This window comes from Bufo gargarizans, chromosome 1, assembly GCF_014858855.1.
Source record: "Bufo gargarizans isolate SCDJY-AF-19 chromosome 1, ASM1485885v1, whole genome shotgun sequence".
In the NCBI taxonomy this organism is placed as follows: domain Eukaryota; kingdom Metazoa; phylum Chordata; class Amphibia; order Anura; family Bufonidae; genus Bufo; species Bufo gargarizans.
The window spans coordinates 118,338,314-118,352,114 of record NC_058080.1 but is presented as its reverse complement, the minus strand read 5'-3'; the positions used below and the strand labels follow the sequence as shown (position 1 = coordinate 118,352,114).

At 42.3% G+C, this 13,801-nt stretch overlaps 1 protein-coding gene across 4 annotated transcripts in view; it reads right to left on the bottom strand.

The window, feature by feature from the left end:
* TENM3 (teneurin transmembrane protein 3) overlaps positions 1 to 13,801 on the bottom strand; it is a 1,312,080-nt gene that overhangs the window by 389,813 nt on the left and 908,466 nt on the right. For all 4 annotated transcript variants that reach the window (XM_044297320.1, XM_044297329.1, XM_044297345.1 and 1 more), the window contains one exon: positions 6,396 to 6,461. In XM_044297320.1, the coding sequence (XP_044153255.1) occupies positions 6,396 to 6,461 (66 nt within the window). The remainder of the gene's footprint in view (positions 1 to 6,395; positions 6,462 to 13,801) is intronic.

The following is a 13,801-nucleotide window of genomic DNA, read 5'->3' as shown; positions in this document are numbered from 1 at the left end:
GAAGCGATGATCAGCTCCTACTGTCCCAAACTAATAACGGTTTAGAAACTTTGTTCTGAATATTTATTCTCTAGAAAATAGCTCAGATACACTTCACACTGTGCTGTGCATTATATAGAGAACAGCTCTGATAAGTTCCCACACTGTCCTAAACATTCACTCTACTTCAGTGCTGTACAGACAGCAACATAATAGTGCCGCACAGTGGTATGGAAAATACCTACTCCCCCCTTCTTTTGCACACAGTCACAAGTGGAGGGAAGGTACCTTGAATTCACTTTTTGCTGTTAGCTCCCTCTGCTGGTCTACAGTGGAAAATATGAAATATTAAATTTTTCATATTTCATAAGTTAAAAAAAAACTTTTCAAAAAATATCTCAATATTAAAAAATTATTTAATCTCTAAAAAAAAACAAAAAACATTGCATGGCATTCTATTAAATACTTCTGCATGCCAACACATTCATTTTAGACAATTGTACTCTTCTAAGGCTCCATTCAGACGTCCGTAACGTGTTTTGCGGATCCACGGATCGGCAAAACACGGACAGTGGCAATGTGTGTTCCGCACATTGCCGGCACTAATAGAATATGCCTATTCTTGTCCACAATTGCGGACAAGAATAGGACATGTTCTCTTTTTTTCGGGAACAGAATTGTGGACCATGAAGTGCGGGTCCGCAATTCCGTATCCGGGCAGTGCATTGTGCTGCCCCATAGAAATGAATGGGTCCGCAATTCCTTTCCGGAAAAATGCGGAACAAAATTGCGGACGTGTGAATGAGGCCTAACTGTCACGGATGGTGTTGGAGAAAACTAGAAGACACAAATAAAGATCCGACTGACTTGATCCCAAACTAAGGAACATAAGGGTGAGGCCTATAAAAGCCCTAGAGCTCTCCCTGACTGCTCAGCCCATGCAAAGATCTTTATGATAGATAATTGCATGCCCTTGTTCCTAGCAAGATGCACTGAAGAACGTCTGTCAGAGCTTCTCAGAGATCTGGCGGTGACACTAACTTTGTGGAAACAGTTTGGGGAAAGCCCTTTTCTGTTCCAGCATGACTGTGCCCCAGTGCACAAAGCTAAGTCCATAACGGCATGGTTGGGTGATTTATATATGATATATATTAAAGTGGAATTCCCATTGAGTATAGTGATGGCATATCACTAGATATGATTGGTGGGGGTCTGACTTATGGGACCACTGATGTACATAAAAACTAAAGGGTCACTGTGTCCCCTTCACTGTTACTGCCTGTACAGTGGCACCTAACTACTCATTGTACATGGAACTGTAGTGTGGCCAGATTCAAAAGAGTAGGGCCAACTGGGTGGCCAGGTGTGAAGCTAAACGAGCAAGTGTCTGCTTTATTCTCAGTTTCATGGGGGTCCATGAGATCAGACCTCGTTCTAGAGATATGCCATCACTTTGTTCCTGTAGTCTGTAGTCCTTGTTCCTGTAATCTCTAGTCCTTGATCCTGTAGTCTCTAGTCCTTGATCCTGTAGTCTCTAGTCCTTGATACTGTAGTCTCTAGTCCTTGTTCCTGTAGTCTCTAGTCCTTGTTCCTGTAGTCTCTAGTCCTTGCAGATATGTTAGGTAATAAATCATTTGGCTGCTCCAGTACAATAGAAAGGTTACAGATGATTAAAGGGTTTTCACTTGGACAAGAGCTTTTTGTTACAAAGGTCTAACAACCAAATAGGGTATTCTGTTTTCTAGAGCCCCAGCCAGGGACATAGCTACAGGGGAAGCAGTAGAAGCGGCTGCTTTGGGGCCCAAACCCAAAAGGGGCCCACCCAGAAGTAGGACTAAGAGATTTTACTGTCAGAGCCCTCTCAACAGCATTATACAACAACATTATATACAGAGAGGCTGTAGGAAACGGATGAAACGGTTGTCAGGCCTGGTCTGAAACAGCAATCTTGATCAACCATAGGAGTGGGGGTTGCACAGGAGTCAGGGTTGCAAAGAAGTTGCTGGGAGGCCTCATTCAAAAATGTGTTCATTTCTAGTTATGCCACTGGCCCCAGCAGGGTGGTTGGTAAGTATTGGAAAGTATGTCTGGAGATACCTGGTCCTGGGTGATGCTCCCTCTCTTAATGTTTTTGAAACACCCCTTTTATATAGTGTTTTAATACATAAATACTAGGAGATATTTTTAAAGAGCAATTTAATTTAAAAAAATATGATATGTTGATGATGGGAATGACACCACTTGTAGCCTTAAGGCTGGGTTCACATCTGTGCTGCAAACTCTGGGAGTCTGTGCCGGTGGAGGAACGGATTGACAGAGCTCACCATATCCAGCATAGCCGGATACCACCATGCACCGCCTGATCCCCATTCACTGAAATGGCATCCGGCGGTAATCCGGACGCTTTCCAGTATATATGACAACTTTCGGCTGGACAAAAGCTGTTGCGTGTAACATTTTTTGTGCAGCTGAAATCGGCATGTACGCCGGATACAGTGACTGAATGACTGTGCCGGAGTTCACAACGTAAATGTAATGACTGACAAAAAGGTGGCATATAAATCTACACACAGCATTTGATCAGTTTTTTCTAATGTTAACTAAACCCATCCTACCCTGCCAAATACCAGCCAATAACTAGGTCACTCCACAGTATGGCTTCCTAATTAACAAAGCATGCAGTCTCCATGTAAACTGGTCCCGACACCTGCACAAGATAGTATTTCCAGTCTGAGCTGTCATTAATACTAATATCCGTCTATAAACAATATGTGCTGTGGGCTTCTAGAAGAGATCCCTGACTTCACATTATTAATACATCAATCTTGGTACGTACACCCACATACCCTCATATCCGGAATTCTGGAATTACATAAAGCAGAATGGAAATGCCAATATATACCATTTTAGACAACTGCTATTTTTTGTTCTGCTTCCAGTCTGGTTAGAGTCCGTGCCAAGGAATTTTTAATGAATGTAAAAATTGCAATATAAAGTAAATTAAGACCTTTCTTCAAGTTCCAAATACGGCATGTTGAGCCATTAAATATATATTTATTACCCCTCTGCAGTTAGAATGTCAGAAACACTTTTATTATAAGGGCTCGTATTTCTTTTTTTCTCAATATAAAGTATTAATACTGGTTTCAGATTCTGTGTATGTAGATGTTTCTAATGGCTGGCTCATGTATATTGTGTCCATATGCTTCCTCCTCTCAGCAGTATATTGTAAAGTGAGCTGCGCAAACTCATACAAGAAAGTAATTCCTATTATGTATGTATAATGCTCAATATCTGGGTTAGTAGATGTCTTTTATGGTACGACCACACGGTCAGATTACTTCATGCAGTTTTGGAAGCCAAAATCAGAGGTGGATCATAAAAGTCTAAAGGCCAGATAAGGCTTCTCCTCATTCCTGAAATCTCTCCTGGTTTTGGCTTCCAAAACTGCATCGCAAAACCTGACTATGTGGCCGCATACTTATTCTTTTTGAGTATAGTGTTTCTTAAAGGGATTCTGTCAGCTAGGTTTAGCCTATAGAGCTGAGGACATGCTCTGCTAGATCGCCACTAGCACGTCCACAATATACATTCCCCATAGCTCTGAGTGCTTTCATTCAGTCAATTTTTTTTTTATATATATATGCAAGTCAGGCTAGTAAGGAGCCCAAGGGGCTGTTATCAACGTTTCAGGAGCCCAGCCACCCACTGTGAAGGAGCCCGGCACCTCCCCGCATCCTCCGAATCTCCTCCTTGCTCCCCCGATGTCACACAGTTTGAGCGCCGTAATATTGCGCATGCGCAAGTACGCCACATGTTAGTGCGGCATAGTGTTCCTTCCCTGTGCTGGCATCAGCCTCAGGAAATGAACTGCGCATCCGCTAACTGGCATGTGCGAGATTACTGAGCTTCAACAATGTCACATCAGGGGTGCAAGGAGGAGATTCGGAGGATGCCGGGCGAAGCTGGGCTCCTTCACAGTGGGCGTGGCTTGGCTCCTGGAACGTTGGTAACAGCTCCTTGGGCTCCTTACTAGACTCATTTGCGTTTTTTTCTTCTTCAACTGAATAAAAGCACTCAGAGCTATGGAAAATGTATATTGCGGACGTGCTAGCGACGATCTAGCAGCACATGTCTTCAGCTCTATAAGCTAAAACTAGCTGATTTTCAGTCTTTTCCGTCATCTGGGGAGCAGACGGACTCCTTATCTCTTCTCCCTGACATTATAAACACTTAATCATAAAAGCTCAATTCTTATCGTACTGATAAGAAAGTGGCTTAAATAAGTGTTTATAACCTCTTAGTAGTTTAGAGATAAAGGTTATTAGATGACCTGCACAAAGTGAAAGTAAAAAGTATGATTCACACAGGTAGACAAACAAACCCTTTGTGACAGAACGGTTCAATATTTTTTTTAAAAAGACCAATTGAAAAAATCATTCTTAGACATAAATGAGTAAAATGCAATAATAAACAGAAATTGGTGTACATAGCCTTTAAAGGGGTTGTCTGGACTTTAAATATTGATGACCTATCCTCATGATAGGCCATCAAAATGAGATTGTTGGTTGTCTCTCAGGACCCCCTCTGATTAGCTGTACATAGAGGCTGTAACGCTCTGTGAGTGCTTAGGCCTCTTCCTAGACCATGTGATGTCACGTTCATTAGTCACGTGGCCTACAAGCAGCTCGGTCCCTTTCAAGTGAATATCAAGCACAGCCACTATACAATGTATGGCTTGGTAAGCTGCGAGGAGACTGTGGCGCTCACGGGAGTGCTGCAGCCTCTTCAAACAGCTAATCGGTGGGGGTGTTGGGAGTTGGACCCCCGCCAATCTCATACTGATAACATACCCTGAGGATAGGTCATCAATATATAAATCCTGGAGAACCCCTTTAACCTCTTACATTTATAGTCTGCATAATACAGTTAATATACTGAAATATATTGAATCATATATCGATTATACCTGGAAAGTGAACCCACAAGCACAGCATATGCCTTCTATGTGGGCTAAAAGGATACAATTACTTTCATATACACAAATATGGCAGCAGTAGCATAAAAAAATATTCAAGCATTCAATACTATTGCACATTATTTTTCATGCTCGTGTACACCTGTTATTTCTAATGCATCTCCTCTGAAGTACATTACATATGTGCATAATCTCTTTACAGGGAGCCACACGCTTCAGTGTTTGGAGACATCACTGTTGTAACCATAGCAGCTCATTGTATGGAAGATCCTAAAACCTTAACCCACAGCTCCAACAACTGCTCTTCAATGTGACAAGTAGCCATGAAATGAAAATGACATTAAGGCAATAGATTCAATTAACACAGCATCTGAAATAGATCAAATGACTATTGGAGAATGAATGGAACTTCAGCATGAAAATGAAAATGGAAACAAATTTCATGTATGTCATTATAAACAGTCATGGACCTCTACAAAGATGTTGGTAAGTGCATATGCAACATCTGAACCTCACTAAATTCTCCTTTCACCCTGTAGTTTAAATGGGTACAATTGCACCCAAATGATCAGGACTGGTAAGTGTTATACCAGTAGTCCATGCTCACTGCCATCTCACTTTAGCCAGTGGCCACGCCGGCCTGTACACTCACCAGGTCCCTTCTGTCATTTCTCCAGCAATTTGTACCTGCCCGCTTCCTCCCGGTGGGAACAGCCAACATAGTAGCACTGCTCTGGTTATCTCCATGTTGGTACCCTGCTGTCCGTAGGATGTGAAGCACTCCCTCTGGCTCTTAAACAGCCAGCACATGCACACCTTAGTCTTCCCCACTTTAGGGTATTTTAGGCAACTTATTGTGTGGGAAGTGGCCTGAGCAGTAGGTTGTAGTCTACTAGTGTCCTGCAAAGGTGTGCGATTTCTCGTTTTTTCCGCCAATGTGACAACTTCTGCCTGATCTCTAGATTTGACCCTTTGCTGTCTAATCTGATGGCTGCCTGTTCTCTGTTCCCACCTTGAGCTGCTTGCTCTGACCATCTGATTGACCTTTGGATTGCATGAACTCTGCCTACCCTGACCTCGGCTTGACCCTGACCACTGCTCTGCACCAGTGTCTCTTTACCCCATGGTTCAGATGTCAATCAGAGACTCCTACAGGAGATAGAAGTCCGGTGGTTCCTCTGCAGCGGAGTCTAGATTCCTGTATGGGGGTTAAAGGGTAGAGACTAAGGGGATGCCAGGATAACGTCCTTAGCAGTAGCCCCAAGTCAAGTAGACACAGTGGATCCACTACTTGTGATAGTAAGGAGGCATTCATTTCAAGGAGTCTGTCCTGATCAAGGTTCACTTTTAAAACCCATAAACCATATAAAATGGGGCTAGAAGTAAAAGTATTAACGCTTTTTAAAGAGCAGCACATATAGGAACCAAGAAAACCTACCCAGAAAGCCGTTTTCACATTTTAGGTTGCGGCTGTGAGTGGCTGGCTGCTTGCACTGCAACAAATCTAAAACAAGCAAAAAGAAGAAGTTTCAATTCTCACACATCAAACAGCAAGAAAAAAATGGCAAAACATTCAAAAAATGTACTGCAGTTAAATATCATCCCAACTCCTGGCTCTGTCTCCAGAGGAATAGTTATAAGACCCAACATTATCCGCTCCCAGGTAAAAACAGAGACATGCACGCCATATAGCTAGTGTCTGATCTCTCCAGGATATAGGATTTGCATAAGAAATAGTCAGAACCACTATGCAGTCCTGTACAGAACACGTTTATGCTAAGCATGGGTCAAAGGATTGAATTTATGTAGATTACAGCCTCAGGGCATAAATGTGATAGCATAGGATTACAGCTCCAGTGCCCAGCGCAATAGCCTGCGAAGGGCAGAAGAAAAATCATTCCCACAGGAAACCAGCAGAATATTCAGACTCCTTCATACAATAGGAAGTAAACATTCAGGCATAATAGAAATTATAATGAAGAACCAGACTTAAGACATGGATATCAAGGAGGATTAAAAATACCGCCATGTATTACATGGGCACCATGCAGTAACCTGCAGCTGGCAGCTGCTTTACAGTCAAATATTGGCAACCACTGCAAAAAAAGGGGATTTTAAAAATACAAATCTGAGGGGTCAGCTGTAGCCTATGAAGTTTACAAAGGGCTTAATAAAATCTGTTAAAAGGAGACACAATTTGCAAAAATACAAAACGAACAGAAGGTAGCAAAAGAGATCAAAACTAATCCCCCAAAAATTATTTTAATATATAAATGCTAAAAAACCAAGGTCCGAGAAGGTAGGTCTCCTAAATAATGGTAAAGGGAGAGTAGTCACTGAAGATAAAGAAAAGGCAGAGTTACTAAATGGGTTTTCAGCTCTGTATATACAAAAGAAGAGAAATGAGCTGATATGTGTGGTGCTGGGGATGTTAGTACTTCCAGTAATATACTCAATTGGCTAACTGTAGATGTGGTCCAAGATAAAGTTAAATAAGGTAAATGTGAACAAGGTTCTGGGTCCAGATGGATTACACTCAAGAGTGCTTAAATAGCTCAGTTGAGTCATTGCTGTGCCCCTGTTTATAATTTTTTAAGATTCTCTAGGTACTGGTACAGTGCCAAGTGATTGGGGCAAGGCAAATGTGGTGCCCATATTCAAAAAAGGATCTAGGTCCTCCACAGGTAATTATAGACCTATAGGTTTGGAAAGTATAGTTTGTAATTGGATTGAAAACTATCTGAAGAACCATGTCCACAGAGTTGTGGTCAATGAATCCTATAGGATTCATTGTAAGTAAGGTTATAAGTGGGGTACCCCAAGGTTCAGTGCTGGGCCCAATATTATTTAATTTATTTATTAATGATATTGAGGACGGGATTAATAGCACAATTTCTATTTTTGCAGATGACACTAAGCTATGTAAAATGGTACAGTCTATGGAAGATGTCCATATACTACAAGCTGACTTGAACACTCTGAGTGATTGGGCATCAACTTGACAAATGACGTTCAATGTGGACAAATATAAAGGTATGCATCTTGGTAGTAATAATCTTCGAGCTTCATATGTCCTAGGGGAGGTAACACTGGGAGAGTCACTTATAGAGAAGGATTTTGGTGTCCTTGTGGATGGTAGATTAAATGATAGCATACAATGTCAATCAGCTGCTTCTCAGGCCACCAGGATACTGTCATGCATTAAACGAGGCATGGACTCGCGGGGCAGGGATGTAATACTACCACTTTACAAACAGTTGGTGCGGCCTCATCTGGAATATGCAGTTCAGTTCTGGGCACCAGTACATATAAATGACTTACTGCAGCTGGAAAAAGTACAGAGGAGAGCAACTAAACTGATAAGGGGCATGGAGGGTCTTAGTATTGAAGATAGATTAAAATAATTGAATTTATTTAGTCTTCTGAAGAGATGTCTAAGGGGGGACATGATTAACCTATACAAATATATAAATGGGCCATACAAAAAATACGGTGAAAAACTGTTCCATGTAAAATGCCCTCCAAAGACCAGGGGGCACTGCCTCCGATTGGAGAGGAAAAAGCTTAGTCTCGAGAAGTGTCAAAGCTTCTTTACTGCAAGAACTGTGAATCTGTGGAATAGACTTCTTTAGGACGCGGTCACAGCAGGAACAGTGGACAGTTTCAAGAAGGGTTTAGACGAATTCTTACAAGTAAATGACATTAATGTTTATGAAAATCTGTAGAAATCTGAGTCTCACTTCCTTCTGGGATTCGTGTCCCCACCTATCCCTTGGTTGAGCTTGATGAACTTATGTCTTTTTTCAACTGTATTAACTATATAACTACTATGTAACACATTCAGAGAGGAGGCCTTTCTATGGGTTAAACGGGCCATACACATTAGGTCTGTCGACTGCACCACCTATTTTGATGGGTTCGGATGCCCATCTAATGCATATGGGAGCCTTCTGACAACTGTTTCAGGGGAGTTAGGACTCATGGACACAAACCTTTTTTGGTCCGCATCTGAGACACATTATTTGCAGGTCAGATGCGGACCCATTCACTTCAAAAATATAGAACATGTCTTATTCATGCCCACAAAATGAGGATAGAAGACTTCTATAGAGGGCCAGCCATTCTGTTCCGCAAAATGAGTAACGCACATGGGTGGTTTTCGCAAAAACAGCAATGGCCATGTGCATGAGCCCTTAAGGATCAGCACTTCGGGCTTCAACTGGCCAAATCTTTTGTCCTCAGGAGATAAGGACTCTGTTTGTCAGAGGCTTCCTCCACTCTCCTCATCTATTACATGTGCATACTAGGCCGAGCCAAGCATGCATATGTTTGGGATGATCGAGAGAGACAGCTGTTGTTTGGCTGACGATTATCTTAGGTGTATGGCCAGCTTTACTTTTCCGATCATTGAAAGACTAACAAAGCTGACCTTACACTGGTTCATAAATGTCCATTTAGGACAGGAGTCAGCAATCTTCAGTAGTCCAGCTGCTGTGAAACTACAGCTCCCAGCATGTACACTTACTTGGCTCTTGTTTTAACTCTTATAGAAGTGAAATGAGGATTCTGGGAGTTTTGGTTTGAGAACAGCAGGAGTGCCGGAGGTTGCTGGTCCCTGATGTAGGACATGTGAAGTATTACTTCTAGGGGAGAATAATTAGACAGTACTGCATCCCTACAGAGTATCATATGCCGGTACTCATAGTCCCTCTATTTACCACCTTGTGGACCCTTACACACCTCACCACTTTGTGCAGGGGACACAATATAGATGTTTATACAAACCTTAAAGGAGTTCTATGCAATTAGGAAAGCACAACTACTTTTTTCCAGAAACAGCACCACCCCATGGGCTGTGTTGGGTACTGCAGCTTAAGCCTATTCATTACCACATACAGCCCATGGGCAAGACCAAGACTATATCTAGAAGAAAGCAGCCATGTTCGTCTAATCCCCATTCACATGGTACCTGTGCATACAATGGCCATTTTATAGAATAAGGGCTCATGCACACAAATGTATTTTCTTTCCGAGTCTGTTCTGTTTTTTTGTGGACCGTATGCGAAACCATTCATTTCAATGGGTCTTCAAAAAAAATGGAAGTTACTCCATGTGCATTCCGTATCCGTGTGTCCGTTCTGCAAAGAAATAGAACCTGTCCTATTATTGTCCACATAACGGACAAGGATAGGACTGTTCTATTAGGGGCCAGCTGTTTTCCGTTCTGCAAAATACGGAATGCACACGTACATCATCTGTATTTTTTGCGGATCTCTTTTTTTTGCGGACTGCAAAATACATACGGTCGTGTGCATGAGCGCTAAGTCAGTTTCACTATGGGGGTGACTTACAAAGTCTTGCATTTCACATTGGTCTTTGTTTGACTCTTGTGCTGCCGGAGGATGGGCATCATTTATGGTGAGACCTGTGCCTCGCCATTAATAAGGTTTACTTTTGTCAGTCCATGCACTTGGTGTAAAAACTACTCCACTACTCCCTAATTTGAGTCGTTTTTCGCCGACATTTACACCTCTTTCCAGGTATAAATGTTAGCAAATTTGTCAGGCCGATGTCCTGGTCCTCACCTCCGTCACGCCCCCACCACTATCTCTCAACTCCCAAGTGGAGAGGATGGTTTTAAAATGTCCGTGCGACAAAATATTGCTGCCCGTAAAAGGGGTTGTAACTTTTTTAATGCCAAAAACTGCCATAAAAATGTTAGTAATTGATCCCCTATATTTCTATAAAAAATGATGTTTGCTGAAATAATGTTAACAGGTTATTAGCAGTTTTATTTTACATCTAATTTTCCTGACTTAATTATGCAAATGGATCTTAGTGAATAGTTCAATTACCATTTTAAATGCTCCACTTTAATTATATCGATGATAATACCGGTACAGCCGCTTTCTTCGCTGCACTATGTGAACACAATAGGTATTCAAAAAAATTAAACCTTCCACCTACATACTGTGAAAATATCCATTTTTCAAGTTAATGGTAATACTACAGTAATAATTCATGTCATTCACCCCCAGCTAATACACATGGCAGCGCGGCCTATCATTCATGTGGAACCAGAGAAGCTAATTAATAAAGTCAGCTTTCCCAAAAGCCGCAAAAAGCTTCATGTCAAAAGTTCCCTGTAATGGACTTTCACACATGTACGTAACATCACACACAAATATAGAACACATAATTAAGACGAACTGATATATTGGACGGGAATTTAAGTTTTATGTCAAAATCTGTAACATGGCCCTTTCTTAATTACGGCGATATGGCAGAAGCGTAAGCCCCCGTATGAGGGAATATTGGTAACTGACGAGGCAGCCACCCGTCACCTTCCACACTAATTTCAGAATGAATATTAATAAGCATTTATGGCCGCTTATTGTTGTAAGCAGTTATTAATTGTCATCTATAATTCATGGTTTTAAAGCACTCTTTTATTATTGATGTCCTTTCTTCATATTTAACACATTAATTATTAATATCAATGCGTTCTATTGTTTGGGTTTTGATCACTGATAAATGTCATTACTTAATGGCCAAAGACCATTTCCTTCCCCCTGCTCAGTACAGACAAAGTAAAAGGTGATGGAAGTTTCCCACCATCAAAAGTATACAATAAATGATATATACATAGCATCATAAGCGTCGCTACAGGGGAGAAAGGGGGGGGGGCAATTGCTCCCCATAGGTTATTCCTTGCCCCCCCCCCCCGCCCTCACTGATTCCCCTTTTAAAAGAACGCTGGCCGGCGGCCTCCCAGGCGCCCACAAACTACAGCTGGGAGCGGGAGCGCATAGTTCCCTGCCCCACCGATCACCGCTATAGGCTTCAGGCCTACAAGGCCTGAAGCCTATGTGGTAGTAAAATCCCGACGCAAGCAGGCATGATGACGTCATTGTACGCCTGTGCTGGTACATGTGCGCCTGTCTATTACCGAGTTGAGTGTGCGCCAGGAGTCTGGGACATAAGGTAAGTATTAGCTTTATTTTTTTTTGTGTGCCACTGCCAAGTGCCAACTTTGGGGGACATTACTGGGGGCACAGGAGGATCATATTACTGAAGGGATAGTGGGGGGCAAATTACTACATGGGGAGCAAATGGGGGCAGTGTGGCCGGGGGGACAATTAATACTGTGGGCCAAGTATTCACTTTATTTTTATTTTTTTGTGTGCCACTGCTAAGTGCCAGCTTAAATTGGGGGAGATTACTGGGGGGACAGGAGGAACATATTACTGAAGGGACAGTGAGGGGCAAATTACTACATGGGGAGCAAACTAGTCATAGCGGCAGTGTGGGGGACAATTAATACATTACTGTGGGGGAAGAAGTGTGGGGGACAATTAATACTATGGGGCAGCAGTGTGGGGGACAATTAATACATTACTGTGGGGGACAATTATTACTGTGGGGCAGCAGTGTGGGGGACAATTACTACTGTGGGGGACAATTACTACTCTGGGGGACAATTTCTACTGTGGGGGACAATTACTACTGTGGGGGCAGTGTGGGGGTCAATTGCTACAGTGTCATCCACAGATCCCCCATAACAGTGTGTCATCCACAGATCCCCCATAACAGTGTGTCATCCACAGATTCCCCCATAACAGTGCGACTGCGCACTGAGGAGAGACAGAAAGGAGGGGAAAGAATCTGCAGAAACAAGCAGAGGACGGCACAGCAGACTACTGAATAGCTTCTTTTGATAAGTAAAAAGTTTTATTATAAATGTAAGGTAGGAAGTGGCCGGCTATGTAAAATTGGTACATGGTAAGTAGTATTAGTTGCACACACCAACAACACCCACAGGGTTATTTTACAACAGGGTGAAGAGTTTGGAGAAGTCAAGAGAAGTGAACAAAATAGAACAACATAGCTGATTTGAAAAAAATTCTCCAATTCAGCTCACTTCCTATTCAGTTATATTGTCCTAGATTGTTCCCTTCTAGTGATGAGCGAGCATCACTATGCTCGGCAGATCCGAGAGCTCGGCCGGATAATTCTGTGCTCGAATACAATTTAATACAATAGAAGTAAATGGGAGAACCCCGGCACCCCCTGCTCTGAAGAGAAGAGGGTGTCTGGTTCATAAAAAAGGTTAGATGAAAACCCAATCAAAATGGTCTGGAAACAGCATTAAGAGGATAGTTGGATGCGTATTAGACTCCTATTATGTACAACATACAATAGACAACCACACAAAGGCTATATGCCAAAAGCCAGGTATGTACGAGCCATCAATCTATCCATGAGACAGATAACAGCCAGCACAGCATACCTTACAATGGCAGCCATGTGCACTATGAGATATTCCAAACCAGCTCTCATCTGACTGAGACCCAGTAAACCTCAAAGTTATTTTGCATCTGTTGTATGGCTTGGGTGGACCTGCACAGCTAGATCAATATTCTTGTCAGAAGACTATGAAACCAATAGAGGGATCTGTTCATAACTCAATAGCGCCCTCTATTGGTTTAATAGTCTTCTGACAAGAGTAATAGACTGAGTCTTATGACAAGCTTATTAGTGTAGCATTTTGCATTGAAGATGTGCGATTGCTCAAGTCTCCTCCCCGCACGTTTCTTGGTTGCTGCGCAGCCAATAAACATGCAGGTGAGTACTGCCACTCACTGTAATGCTGTAGCCATGTTGGCTACTGGGATTACAGTGATTGGCTGGCCGGAACACGTCATCGGGTGCTATATAGCACCCAATGACATGTGTTCTGCTCAGTCTTAGTCAGGGAGAGCTGGAGAGCCCTGGTGTTTGCTGAAACTGCTTTAAACGATAAAGAAAAGTTTACTACAGTGTTTCTGTCTTTCTCAGGTCTGA